This window comes from Rutidosis leptorrhynchoides, chromosome 7 (genome assembly GCF_046630445.1).
Source record: "Rutidosis leptorrhynchoides isolate AG116_Rl617_1_P2 chromosome 7, CSIRO_AGI_Rlap_v1, whole genome shotgun sequence".
NCBI lineage: Eukaryota > Viridiplantae > Streptophyta > Magnoliopsida > Asterales > Asteraceae > Rutidosis > Rutidosis leptorrhynchoides.
Genome location: NC_092339.1, coordinates 103,971,958 through 103,987,952, shown reverse-complemented (window position 1 = coordinate 103,987,952; position 15,995 = coordinate 103,971,958). Strand labels below are relative to the sequence as shown.

The 15,995-nt window shown below is 33.3% G+C and overlaps 1 protein-coding gene across 1 annotated transcript; it reads left to right on the top strand.

The window, feature by feature from the left end:
* Positions 1-5,650: 5,650 nt before the first annotated feature.
* Positions 5,651-6,604, top strand: LOC139859485 (uncharacterized). The gene is made up of 2 exons (XM_071848271.1): positions 5,651-6,102; positions 6,160-6,604. Exons 1-2 carry the CDS (start codon positions 5,651-5,653, stop codon positions 6,602-6,604), a joined length of 897 nt encoding a protein of 298 aa, XP_071704372.1.
* Positions 6,605-15,995: the final 9,391 nt, after the last annotated feature.

Below are 15,995 nucleotides of genomic sequence, written 5' to 3'. Positions count from 1 at the left end.
TTAATTTTATTAAGTCAGCTGTCCTCGTTAGTAACCTACAACTAGTTGTCCACAGTTAGATGTACAGAAATAAATCGATAAATATTATCTTGAATCAATCCACGACCCAGTGTATACGTATCTTAGTATTGATCACAACTCAAACTATATATATTTTGGAATCAACCTCAACCCTGTATAGCTAACTCCAACATTCACATATAGAGTGTCTATGGTTGTTCCGAAATATATATAGATGTGTCGACATGATAGGTCGAAACATTGTATACGTGTCTATGGTATCTCAAGATTACATAATATACAATATAAGTTGATTAAGTTATGGTTGGAATAGATTTGTTACCAATTTTCACGTAGCTAAAATGAGAAAAATTATCCAATCTTGTTTTACCCATAACTTCTTCATTTTAAATCCGTTTTGAGTGAATCAAATTGCTATGGTTTCATATTGAACTCTATTTTATGAATCTAAACAGAAAAAGTATAGGTTTATTGTCAGAAAAATAAGTTACAAGTCATTTTTATAAAGGTAGTCATTTCAGTCGAAAGAACGACGTCTAGATGACCATTTTAGAAAACATACTTCCACTTTGAGTTTAACCATAATTTTTGGATATAGTTTCATGTTCATAATAAAAATCATTTTCTCAGAATAACAACTTTTAAATCAAAGTTTATCATAGTTTTTAATTAACTAACCCAAAACAGCCCGCGGTGTTACTACGACGGCGTAAATCCGGTTTTACGGTGTTTTTCGTGTTTCCAGGTTTTAAATCATTAAGTTAGCATATCATATAGATATAGAACATGTGTTTAGTTGATTTTAAAAGTCAAGTTAGAAGGATTAACTTTTGTTTGCGAACAAGTTTAGAATTTACTAAACTATGTTCTAGTGATTACGAGTTTAAACCTTCGAATAAGATAGCTTTATATGTATGAATCGAATGATGTTATGAACATCATTACTACCTTAAGTTCCTTGGATAAACCTACTGTAAAAGAGAAAAATGGATCCAGCTTCAATGGATCCTTGGATGGCTCGAAGTTCTTGAAGCAGAATCATGACACGAAAACAAGTTCAAGTAAGATCATCACTTAAAATAAGATTGTTATAGTTATAGAAATTGAACCAAAGTTTGAATATGATTATTACCTTGTATTAGAATGATAACCTACTGTAAGAAACAAAGATTTCTTGAGGATGGATGATCACCTTACAAGATTGGAAGTGAGCTAGCAAACTTGAAAGTATTCTTGATTTTATGAAACTAGAACTTTTGGAATTTATGAAGAACACTTAGAACTTGAAGATAGAACTTGAGAGAGATCAATTAGATGAAGAAAATTGAAGAATGAAAGTGTTTGTAGGTGTTTTTGGTCGTTGGTGTATGGATTAGATATAAAGGATATGTTATTTTGTTTTCATGTAAATAAGTCATGAATGATTACTCATATTTTTGTAATTTTATGAGATATTTCATGCTAGTTGCCAAATGATGGTTCCCACGTGTGTTAGGTGACTCACATGGGCTGCTAAGAGCTGATCATTGGAGTGTATATACCAATAGTACATACATCTAAAAGCTGTGTATTGTACGAGTACGAATACGGGTGCATACGAGTAGAATTATTGATGAAACTGAACGAGGATGTAATTGTAAGCATTTTTGTTAAGTAGAAGTATTTTGATAAGTGTCTTGAAGTCTTTCAAAAGTGTATGAATACATATTAAAACACTACATGTATATACATTTTAACTGAGTCGTTAAGTCATCGTTAGTCGTTACATGTAAATGTTGTTTTGAAACCTTTAGGTTAACGATCTTGTTAAATGTTGTTAACCCAATGTTTATAATATCAAAAGAGATTTTAAATTATTATATTATCATGATATTATGATGTACGAATATCTCTTAATATGATATATATACATTAAATGTAGTTACAACGATAATCGTTACATATATGTCTCGTTTCAAAATCATTAATTTAGTAGTCTTGTTTTTACATATGTAGTTCATTGTTAATATAATTAATGATATGTTTACTTATCATAATATCATGTTAACTATATATATAACCATATATATGTCATCATATAGTTTTTACAAGTTTTAACGTTCGTGAATCACCGGTCAACTTGGGTGGTCAATTGTCTATATGAAACGTATTTCAATTAATCAAGTCTTAACAAGTTTGATTGTTTAACATGTTGGAAATATTTAATCATGTAAATATCAATCTCAATTAATATATATAAACATGGAAAAGTTCGGGTCACTACACCAACAAACCTAGTCCTGGTAACCAATCTTCCAATAGCCCTATTAGTCCAATTCGTGTAGCCAATCTGTTTCAACCCTTGGCCCAAACCACTCCTAACCCCCCACCTACATGCTCCCAAATTGATAAGACGACTAATCATACCAAATCGATTCATCACAAACAAAAAACCTGTAAACCAAAAATCAAACCCCATTCACAACCACCTATAGATCCAATTCACCGAGACAAAATCCCTCCCAACAAAACTGTTTTAAGTCACCATAATCCTGGAGATGAGAACAATCGTCTTAAACCTACCACTCTCAATAATACCAACGTTAACCTTCCCCCTCGCAAAGAACGAACATGCATAACTCCTAAGGTAAACTCATGGAACAGCGTGAGGCGATGGAATGCCTCTTCCCGTATTCTTCATTTCAAACATCTTGCAAGAAATACTCCAAAACGTCTGAAGAAAAAATCCAATTCTGTCTCGCAAAAAGACTGTAAGAAACCAACAAACACCTCTCAGCTATCCTCCGAAAGTGTTGGTTTAAAAGATTTTGGGAGCAAATTAGGGGTTCATTGGGGTGAAAAACCCCAATAGACATCTCCTTTGATACACGATTCGTTCCAATTTGTTAATTATGAAGATCATGTCTCTGAATATTCGTGGGTTCGGGAGTGAAGATAGAAAGGAGAGTAAAATAGGATGGTTCAGGTCAATGAGGTTAAAAGAACGTCCAGATATAGTTTTGGTCCAGGAATCCAAATGTAATGTTGTAGATGACAACTGGATCGAGATGATCTGGGGTGCAGCCAATTTCAACTTTATTCAGAAACCTAAAGTAGGGCAATCGGGTGGTATGCTTGTTATTTGGGATTCGAACGTTTTTAATGTCAACCATACAGTCGAAGGTCAACATTTCCTGGCTATCAAAGGTAAGTGGTTAGGAAAAGAAAAAGAAACGATTGTGGTTAATGCCTATGGACCACACAACGACGTGGATAAAACGAAATTTTGGGGCGATTTGGAACATCTGATGTCGTATCCGGATGTGGACTGGATACTCGGGGCTGATTTTAACGAAGTAAGGTGTCGAGAGGAAAGTCAAAACAGTCGCTTCATTGAAAGACGAGCTAAGATTTTCAACAATTTCATAGAAAACAATCACCTAATCGAGATTCCACTGTTGGGGAAAAGGTTTACCCGTATTTGTGATAACGGCAAAAAATTCAGTAAATTGGATCGTTTCTTGGCAAATGAAGAATTCCTATTTTCGTGGGGAGATGTCACTGCTATAGCTCTCGATCGCAATACATCAGATCATTGCCCGATTATCATCAGGGACAATAACAACGACTTCGGACCTAAACCTTTTAAGATTTTCGACACTTGGTTGGAATCGAAAGAGGTTGAAAAGATAATTGTTGATGCTTGGAACTCACAGGTACATGGCCATAGGGCAGACTGCATATTCCGAGACAAGCTCAAGAACGTGAAAGCAGCTCTCAAATCATGGAGTAAATCAGAATACGGAAACCTTGATAAAGATATTGAGCGACTGAAAAAAGAAACTGAAGAGTTCGAATCGAAGGCTGATAATGGTCCCATATCGGATGAAGATAGAGAAAATTGGTTGAAAGCTAGGATCCTTTGGCTCAAAAAGAAAAAAGAAAAATCCGACATGCTTAAACAAAAATCTAGAGTGAAATGGGATACAGATGGAGATGATAATACAACTTATTTTCATGCTTCAATCAAGAGAAGAAATAATTGCTCAAACATCCGGGGTCTGTATATAAACGGGGTATGGGATGAGCAGCCTTCGGCCATTAAAAAAGAAATCCTCGAGTTCTACAGTAAACTATTTAAGGAAAACCAAACTGATAACCCAGACTTTGACTCGCTGAATTTGCTACCTTTCAACCGTATCAGTTCTGAGGATGCTGAAATGTTAGAAGCCCCATTCTCAGAGGCTAATATCTGGAACGCCATTAAAGAATGCGAGCCATCAAAAGCCCCGGGCCCGGACGGTGTGAATTTGAACTTTTACAAGAAATTTTATGGGCTCTTAAAAGATGATCTAAAGATGGCTGTGGACTGGTTCTGGTCCAAGGAATCGATCTCGAAAGGCTGCAATGCAAGTTTTCTAACTTTAATTCCAAAGAAGAAAACTCCCATGAATCTAGGTGACTTTCGCCCCATCAGTCTCATAGGAAGTTTTTATAAAATCATTGCAAACATAATTTCAAAAAGGCTTCAAAGAGTTATCCACAAAATCATCGGGGTGGAGCAAAGTGCTTTCATGAAAGGTAGATTCATATTGGATGGAATCCTTGTTGCAAACGAGATGCTCGACGAGGTAAAAAGACTTAAGAAGAAGTGCTTAATTTTTAAAGCTGATTTTGAAAAAGCATTCGATAGCATTAACTGGGATTTCTTAAATAAAATCCTTGAAAGAATGGGTTTCGGACTAAAATGGAGGAGGTGGATCAGCTCATGTATTTCATCAGCCTCGGTCTCGGTACTAGTTAACGGTTCACCCACTGAGGAGTTCACACTCCAAAGAGGGATTCGCCAGGGAGATCCACTATCCCCTTATCTTTTTATTATTGTTGTTGAGGGTCTAAATGCTTTAATCAAACGTGCAGTCCATGTCGGTCATTACAAAGGGATTGATGTCGGGAAAGACAAAATCATGGTCTTGCACCTACAATATGCTGATGACACAATTATCTTTGGTGACTGGCGCAAGAGAAATATCTTGAACATATTCAAAGTCCTCAAGTGCTTCGAAATTTTCTCGGGTCTAAAAGTAAACGTCTCAAAAAGCTCGCTTTGTGGTCTCGAGGTCCAAAAGAATAATGTGGATGATATGGCAAGAAAGTTTGGATGTCAAATCGGTACATACCCTTTATCATACCTCGGGTTACCTATCGGGAAAAAAATGAGAAATCTTCGAGATTGGGAACCCTTCCTAGATAAATGCCATGCTAGGCTAGCGGATTAGAAAGCAAGGGCGATGTCATTTGGTGGCCGCCTTACCCTTATAAAATAGGTCCTTAGTAGTCTTCCATTGTATGCCTTCTCCCTATTTCGTGCCCCATCATGTGTCATCAACAAGCTCGAAGGTTTGCGTCGTAATTTCTTTTAGGGCGGGTCGGGTAAAAATACAAAAATCTCTTGGGTAAAATGGGAAAATATTCTTCTTCCATATGAGAGCGGGGGGTTAAACATCGGGTCCTTAAAGGCCAAAAACTTGGCTTTATTGGGGAAATGGTGGTGGCGGTTTCACAATGAAAAGGGTGCTCTTTGGGTAAAAATTATTTCAAGCTTATACGGGCGAGACGGGGGACTGGGGTTAGTTATCAAGGCTCAGGAATGGGGGCGGTATGGAACAATATTTGTAAAGTGGGCAGGGTCGTCGATAACCTTGATATATCTTTCTCTAACTCTTTCGTGAAGCTTGTATGTAAAGGTGATAACACTCTCTTTTGGAGAGATAAATGGCTAGGAAATCAGGTACTTGCTGAAAAATTTGGAAGGCTGTTTCGGCTTGAGCTCGAGCAAGATGTGTTGATTAGTAACAGATTTCGAAAAATTGGTGATGAATTGGTATTCTCATGGAATTGGCTGCGAGATCCATCGGGTAGAACACTCACCGAGCTACAAGAACTATTGGCTTTGCTGGACAGTTTCTCTTTTTCGAACGGTAGCATGGATAAGTGGGAATGGATACTGCAGTCTAATGGCCAGTTTTCGACACACACACTGTCCAAAATGATTGATTCCAAGCAACTGCAACATCTCGCATCACAACATGAAACAGACAGGCTCCAAATCCTTCCATAAAAAATCGGAATTCTTATATGGCGTGTAAAAAAGAGAAGGATCCCGGTCCGGGTCGAACTAGACAATCGTGGTGTCGATTTGGACTCGGTTCGATGCCCAGTTTGCAATAATGACTTAGAAACGGTTGACCACACTTTTCTCCACTGTAATTTTGCGAAGTATCTTTGGGCTCAAGTACTCAGATGGTGGAAAGCATCTCGTCCATCATATTCGAATTTGGAAGAGCTCTTCTGTGGTGTTCATGACCCATCTCAAATCAACCAACATTCATCCATATGGAAGGCTATCGAATGGGTGTGTGGATACGTAATTTGGCGCAACCGAAACAATACTCTATTTCGTCAAAAGAAAAACAATGGTCCCATGGCTCTATGTGAAGTCCAAATAAGAGCCTTTGAGTGGATCTCTAGAAGATCGAAAAAAGCTAAGCTCGATTGGGGGCAATGGCTCCTAAACCCAAGCGTTTTCGACGATCATGGCTAATTTTTCTTCTTAACTCTCGACTTGTACAGGATTGTAAACTGTTTTAGTTTCGCTATATTCGATTTCCTGATTCCATTATTTCTTTTTTAAGCATGCCTCACATGCTTCTTGTATTCTTGTACCTATTGTTAATAGTAATGAAAAGTTTGTTGCCTTTCAAAAAAAAAAAAAAAAAAGACGGGAATTGGGCTGGACTAACTGGGCCAAATCTGTCTGGGCTATCATCAATGAGGGTATGAAAGTTTTTTTTCCGACACATTATCTTCTTCTCAATATACATTTTTCTCTTCTAAAACACTTGAAAATCCTTATATTTTGAATCCACATATACATTCTCAAGAAAATCCTTTACCAAAACACTTGAAAGATTTTTTCACAATTATCTTTATAAGTTGGATATAGTATTTGTATTTAAAATATTCCAATCCATGACAAAAATCTTTATTAAAGATTTACCATGAATCGGGCTATCACCAAACAAAAAGTGATGGGATCCTTTATTACTTGACGAAGTATTCGTACGTTTCTTAAACGAAAATGAAAATGGAAAACTTATTGTCTGTTTGGGCAAAATTTAGATTTTAAGATAAAAGTAAAACATGCTTTTGCTATTTCCATTATACGGAGTAAGAAATTACAAGAATATTTATGGCCACCCGACTACAAGAATATTTATTTATTTATTTATTTTTATTATTATATATATATTTTTTTTGACTAAAATAACGATAACGTTATAACAAAGTCTTTTTCATCAATAGATGAAAAAGACGAACAAAGATACAATCGTAAAACAGAAACGCTGCAAGGCTCGAAAGTAGTAAACGATCCCTATAACATACCAAAGAGCAAAAGCTAACTAAACTCGCGCCTTGAGCAACTGAATCACTAAAACGATCCCGAAACACAATCTAAAACAAGAACCAAAACAAAAATCGAAATCTAACTAAAAAGCGACAAACGACACAAAAACAACAATCCGGTCACAAACTACCTGACGATCCTTTTACCTTTTCGAGTCTTTATGATTGGCTTAATAACTACACCGTCAACCTTTAATCGATTAAATAAGTTGCCCGCCCGATGTATAATCTCGTATGATGAAACCTTTGACGAAGATCTACCAATCCTAATACCCGGCATGGGAGGAGGGAGCGAACCTTCCTTCTTAAGACCCTCAAAAAACCCGACGTTCCGATCCACTTCAATCACATTTAATGAACTGCCGCTAATGAGTGTACCCGTCGAGGGAGGGATTAAGCCTCGTCTTGAAAGACCATCAAAAAAACCTTCATCATTCTCGCCCGACCCGTTCTCTACATCTTCATCCCGAAGAGTAAACGAACCAATATTATTCGGCTTAGTCATGACCGCTTTAAGTCATAACCGCTTTACCCTTACCATTTCTTTTCGTCAATTTAACATCCCTGCTAATCCTACGACCACCTAAATCACCACTGTTATTTGAAGAAATACCAACATCTTCCTTTGCCAACTCATTAATCCCCATACTATGACTACTCGGGAATGCTCCAAACTTACATGGAGATAATCGGTCACCATCATTAACATGTGGAGCTTCTCCTGTAATAAAAACATGCAATTTAACACTTGATGGTGACTTTAAACCGAAAGCTGAAATTCCTTTTGCGTCCTTCTTTAAACTACCAACTTGAAACTCAAAAACACCTTCATCTTCAACCCTTTTATCTTTAACACTAGCCCCTTCAACTTCTTCTTCTACAAACCCTTCAACATCCGACACCACAACAAGATCCTTGTCAACTGAAACAACCTCATTTACCTCCACTTTCCGAGGCTGTACGTTTATCACCTTTAGGAACAACATCGACTACCCTCAAGGCTTGTTGGAAGACTTCTTCATGTTTCGTATAAATCTCCGGGATCTTATGAACCTCTTCAACATTATGTCATGCTTATTTGAAAAGTTATTTTGTTTATTAGTCTTTAAAGTGTATATGTTATGATTTTCTCAATTTTTGTTGTTCTAACAAAATTTCTAATCACATGTGTAGTTTGGGGAACTTATAATATTCTAGTCTTTGAAAACTATGTCAAAACCGTGTCTTGAAAAGCCTAACAAAAATAGTCTTGAAAATGTCCCGAAATCAACCCCGAAACAGCTGTAACTCAACCTCAAAAACAGCCCGAAATGTCCAGAACACAGCCCAAAAATGTCCCAATACAGCCCGGTAAATAACACGTGTGTGTGTGGCTACTAATACGGTGATTCGTATCGAGTGTCCCTCATTTCAAGTGGCTTTACATGTCCTGTTAAATCCCGTTTAAGTTGTTGATTCATAAAGGGATCAAATTCAATCTCACGTGACTCGTGACAAAAGTTAGACCGAATGGTTGAGTTGACACGTGATTTTAAAATAAAACGACGTACTATGTTATAAAACATTTTAAGTATTTGGCCAAACGTAAAATATTTAAGTTCATTTCATAAATTCTTTTTAATTATATTATAAAGGCCTTTAATCACTTGAAAAGTATTTGAACATTTATAATTATAAGTCGGCTAAAACGGTTTCTTAAAATATGCCTAATAGTAACCTATCCATGGAGGTCTTGTGGGCACATTATTGTGACACCGATAATGTAGCATCGATCGTAGCGGTGTATTTTGTTATATCTACGACGTCACCTTTCACCTTTTGATTACTCGGTAGTTGGTACAAGCTCTTAGTTATTACATTATTATATGAGGTGTATGGATCGGTCCTAGCTATTTGTTTGTTAAATGGTGGGCGTTTATCGTAGTGTCATGTGAAACGTTTGCACCGACATGAATGATTAGTGGAGTAACTACACTATGATTTCACCTTAGCTTTACGAACACGACCACAAGTAGACGGAGTGGATTCATCGACCATTCTATTAAAAACTAAGAAGTAGACGGAGTGGATTCATCGACCATCGACCATTCTATTAAAAACTAAGAAAAAAACAAATTCATGTTTTATAACAAGAAGGAGGGAGGATCTAACCATAAAGAGAAGTTGAGTAATTTAAAAAGTCTTTAAAGAATACTGGTATAGGGAGTTTTGGAAGCGTCAAAAATTAAAGCAATTAACCGGAGGTGTATGTATAGTCGATAAGAAAAGCAAATGGACGGTTACGATTCATTACACGTGTCACGAGTTTAGAGATAAGAAGTTAGAAAAAGTTTTTTAGGGTAATGATTTGAATTTCAAAGGAAATATAGGTATCGGAAACGGCGCAGTGTACAAAAGAGTCCCGTCAGCAAACATATATTTAATGCACGTCAAATCAGTCAGATCTTTCAAGTTTGACAACGTACCCATACCGGTTGGCGTCACCAAACTGGGGGGGCCTTGATGATACACATACTCGATCCATATCAAATGAGCCTTATTCGTATAAGACTCATGCACATTTACCAAACAAAACTTGCAAAGGAGTCAAATGAAAAAGCCGTCACCGGCTGAGGGAAAGATCCAAGCTAAAAACAACCGATTTCCGTACATGATGGAAACTTGTAAGCCGTGTGGATGCTTTCCAGACAGACAATGACGAAATATTGGCATATGAGCCATCTATAAAGCCATCCGGGATGATGAAAGACAACTAAAGGAAGTAGTCGTACGTAAGCCCATCATATGTAGTCTATCTGGTATCCTGCACACGAGCATTGTAACAACTCAAGCATGCAGGCCTCCTAGAAGATCATTCAAATACAGGGTACCAAGAAACACTTAAGGCTGTGCGCACACCCAAGCATTCTGAACCTAGTCAAACGTGCAGGATACCAGATAGCCTGCACACGAACATTAAAATATCTGAATCATAACGCACGAATGGAGTGCTTATGTCACGTCATCCCATAAATTTAGGGAAATTTGTTATGCCAGTTTGTTTTATTTAAAGGAAAGTTATTGGCATCGAATACTCTCATTTTCCACGCACGCACACTCTTTCAGGCCAAACCAGAACTGCATCACAGGGATCCGAACCTTAAACCATCCTGAGGAGCAGGCAGGTCGGACATGGTTCCTGAATACGGGCCGGTAAAACCTCTAGGGATAATCCGACTTTCAAGAAATAAATTTCGCGGATATTTTTAAGGGGAGAGACTCGAACTTGAGACCTCCCTCTAATAAATCATTGGCGCCTATAAATGCACCCCATATGTTATTCAGTACAACACACATAATCAATACAATATTACTCTGCGGAAATTATCACAAATCCTACAGTAACTACTTATTCCGATTAAGCTCCGGTCATCACTGGAGTTCAATCCCACCAGATATTAATTCCTTTAATCCTATTGAATGAGACTAATCTGATTGACAGTTTTACGCCCTCAAGAATCCAAATTCCAAACTGAGTTAACACGAGTGCCAGAGCTAAAACAATTTATCAATCATTTTTTCCAAATTAAACAATCAATCCTCTTTAACATGAGTTTTAGCTTTGATCATATCCTCAAACGCTCCCTACCTAGATATTTGTGCAGATCTACTGTTACATCATTTTCTTCTTCACAGGCTTAAAACTTTTTCGATCAACACCTCTGTTGACGTATTGAAGGTTCGGTGTGTGATGGCCTCTCCGACCACCCGCATCTCGCCGGTGGTTCGGTGTTACTAAGCTTTCCGTCATAATAAGGGTCCTCCGTCTATCCATACCCGACAGGTATTATTATCGATCTACTTTTTCGGTATCTTATCTTCTCTGGTTTTCAGGCGACGAATGCAGGAGTTTCTCTCTCGTATTCTGGAAACCGTTAGGGTCTAGGCTGTATTGTGTGATGACCCGGGAATTTCCGACTAAATTTAAACATAATCTTTATATGAATTCGACACGATAAGCAAAGTCTATTTAATTGAATCTTAAAATTTTGAACCGTTGCATGCATTCAGTTAACCTTTGACTATTACCGACGATTCACGAACAATTGTGTAAATGAAAATGTATGTATATATATATATATATATATATATATATATATATATATAATTAACTGTAAATATATATAATAATGTGAAATTACAAATACAATTGAAACATTAGAATTAAATGAAATAATATATTAAATAATTAAGATCTATGTCAATATATATATACACATACATATATATATATATATATATATATATATATATATATATAAATATATATATAAATATATAAATATATATATATATATATATATATATATATATATATATATATATACCTATAGAAATAGATATATATATACCTATAGAAATAGATATAATTCTTAAACATAATTAATTAATATTATATATATTTTGTAATACATATATATAAAATGGAAAAATATTAAATATTGAATATAAGTTATTAAATATCACATAGTTGATAGTGTGTAAAAGTAGCATATTAAATTAAAAGTATAAGTTAAAAAAAAAATTACTTTTTATAGTAATATTACTTTCAATATAATTTAGTAATAATAAATAAGACATGCTAATATGAAATTTGATATAGATAAATTGATGCATTACTAATAATATTATTATCGTTAATGATATAAATTATTAGTATAGTATTATGATTATTATCATTAATTATTATCCTTTTAAATATCAACATTATTAGTATTATTTTGGTGTTATTATTATAAATATTATCTTTCTAATATTATTATTATTATCATTATTATTATTATTATTATTATTATTATTATTATTATTATTATTATTTAATATTACTATGAATGTCATTATTATTAGTATTATTATTAATATTATTATCTATTATTATTATCAAAATAATTATTATTAATAATATAATTATTTATTAATTATTAATAATTATCACATAAACCATTAAAATTAAGAAAAAAGAGTATAAATTCGTTCACATATCTATTTAACTAATTCATACACGAATCTTGTCCCTGATTGATTACAAATCGAATCAAAGTCAAAAGGATAAATCCAAAATCTGTTAATGGTTCCTATCTGTTTTATTTTTTTATTTATTTACTGAATAAACAAAACGGGTCGACCACCATTCACAATACACCAAACGACTTTTTCAGTTTTTCTTTGAAAGGAATCATTCAAGCCAGTATTTACCAATAGCAATTATAGCTGCCTTTAAAAAAAAAATGAAACAGATATATTAGCCGATACCTCTGTTTTTCTTATTTTTATCAAAACCTCAAAATCGGATCATTCTTCGAAATCTAAAAATGTAGTTGTCTTAGGAATTCTTTACTTAATCTTTCTGAAAAGTCTCCAATTCCAATTCTTTATATAACTCACGAATTTAAGAGTCAAACATTCAAAAACAAAAGTCAAAGAATATGTTCTTGAAGAAATTCATAATCTGTGTAATGTTTTAAATTAAATTGACGATCCATAAAGTTTCTATGATAGATTTAGAACATCTTTCATGTTTTAATCGAAGACTAAAACGTTCTAAAATTCCAAGTTTGATTTCAAGTTCATGAACGTGTTTATGAACCTGTTACAGTAATAATTTTTTTCTTTTTCGAATGAATTAATTCAAATACTGATTATGGATCGTTTCTGTTTTGTTTTTACATTCTAAAGAAAACTTGATTTAGTTGTTATATATTTGATTTGTCTCCAATTGATTTGATTATAAGTTTAATTTTTTTTTTTAGAACAGACTGCTACTGCAGTCTTTTTTTTTTTAAATCATTTCAACTATATTCAATTTGTTAAAATTCATATTCTTTATTCTAAATTAAAATCGATATATAGCTGGTATAGATTGATAAAGGTTCTGGTCGATTACAGTAATGAGAAGAAGATGATAACAGCCATACGGTTTAAATAAAATTAAATTACATAAATAAACAGAAAAAGGTGTAGCAGCTGAATGGTTTATGTGTTTGCGAGTATTCGAGAGGTCGGGGGTTCGAGTCCCTGCTGGGCAGTTTATTTTTTTGGGGCCGAAATCCATGAAGGTAGCTTCATCTTTTTATTATTATTATTATTTTTATTATCATTTATATTATTATTATTATTATTATTATTATTATTATTATTAATGTTATTACTATGATTATTATTATTGTTATTGATATTATTTTTATTATTAGTATTGTAACAATTATTAGTATTATTACCATATTTATAAGTATTATAATTATTACTATCATTAGTATTAGTAAAAATATTATTTATATGATTATTATTAATCTTATCATTGTAAGTATCGTTATTAATATTATGATTATTATTATTGTTGACATTGTTAGTATTATAGCTATTATCATTATTAATATCATATTTATTACTTTTATTAATATTATTATTATCACTACAATTATATTATCACTTCTATTAATATCATTATAAGTAGTATTGTTAATAAGTATTATCATATAATTACGAAAATCATTATTATAACTATCTGTAATAGTAAATTAATATCGTTACAGTTGTTGTTGATAATATCATTATATTTAACACTAATAGAATTATTGACATTATTATTTTTATTAGTAATATTAATTATTATCAGTATTATCATTTTACCATTACAAATATCATTTTAGTATTATTACAATTACTAGTTTTTAACAAACAAACGATATATATATTTAATACATATAACACAACAAAATTTATATTTTATTTATCTAAAATATATATAAAGAAGTACATAAGTTATTGAAATAAAAATTATATCACTAATAATAATATATATATTTGTTCGATTACGATTATATGTTTTAATATATATATATATACAAATGATATAGGTTCGTGAATCCGAGGCCAACCTTAATTTTGTTCAATGCCGTTATATGTATTTTTACTACAAAATACATTAGGTGAGTTTCAATTGCCTTTTTACCCTTTATATTTTTGGGCTGAGAATACATGCAGGTTTTATAAATGATTTACAAAATAGACACAAGTACGTGAAACTACATTCCATGGTTGAATTATCGAAATCGAATATGCCCCTTTTCATTAAGTCTGGTAATCTAAGAATTAGGGAACATGAAATGTCCCGTTCATATTGATTATAAACGTTCCATATTAATTGATTTCGTTGCGAGGTTTTGACCTCTATATGAGACGTTTTTCAAAGACTGCATTCATTTTTAAAACAATCATAACCTTTATTTTATCAATAAAGGTTTAAAAAAAACATTACGTAGATTATCAAATAATGATAATCTAAAATATACTGTTTACACACGACCATTACATAATGGTTTACAATAGAAATATATTACATCGACATATGTTTCTTGAATGCAGTTTTTAAACAATATCATACAAACATGGACTCCAATTCTTCTCCTTATTTTAGTATGCAACAGCGGAAGCTCTTAGTATTCACCTGAGAATAAACATGCTTTAAACGTCAACAAAAGTGTTGGTGAGTTATAGGTTTAACCTATATATATCAAATCGTAACAATAGACCACAAGATTTCATATTTCAATACACATCCCATACATAGAGATAAAAATCATTCATATGGTGAACACCCGGTAACCGACATTAACAAAATGCATATATAAGAATATCCCCATCATTCCGGGACACCCTTCGGATATGATATAAATTTCGAAATACTAAAGCATCCGGTACTTTGGATGGGGTTTGTTAGGCCCAATAGATCTATCTTTAGGATTCGCGTCAATTAGGGTGTCTGTTCCCTAATTCTTAGATTACCAGACTTAATAAAAAGGGGCATATTCGATTTCGATAATTCAACCATAGAATGTAGTTTCACGTACTTGTGTCTATTTTGTAAATCATTTATAAAACCTGCATGTATTCTCATCCCAAAAAATATTAGATTTTAAAAGTGGGACTATAACTCACTTTCATAGATACTTCCTTCCTCGGAAATAAGACTTGGCCACGGATCGATTCACGAACCTATACAAATATGTACATATATATCAAAGTATGATCAAAATATAATTACAACCATTTTTATTATGTTTTAAAGATTTGAGTGTATTAAGTCAGCTGTCCTCGTTAGTAACCTACAACTAGTTGTCCACAGTTAGATGTACAGAAATAAATCGATATATATTATCTTGAATCAATCCACGACCCAGTGTATACACGTCTCAGGCTAGATCACAACTCAAAGTATATATATTTTTGGAATCAACCTCAACCCTGTATAGCTAACTCCAACATTACTACATATAGAGTGTCTATGGTTGTTCCAAATAATATATATACATTGGTCGATATAATATGTCAAAACATTTGCATACGTGTCTATGGTATCCCAAGATTACATAATATATTAGAATACATGTATAATACAATATAAGTTAGCTAGGATATGATTTGTATAGATTTGTTAAACATTTCCCGTAGCTAAAATAATAAAAAAATATCCAATCTTGTTTTACCCA

What these genes read in the sequence shown, in the direction of transcription:
- LOC139859485 (XM_071848271.1), top strand. Translation starts at nt 5,651, where the DNA reads ATGGGGGCGGTATGGAACAATATTTGTAAAGTGGGCAGGGTCGTCGAT. An exon ending in TCACAACATGAAACAGACAG is followed by an intron (nt 6,103 to 6,159) that starts GCTCCAAATCCT and finishes AAAAAAGAGAAG; the next exon opens with GATCCCGGTCCGGGTCGAAC.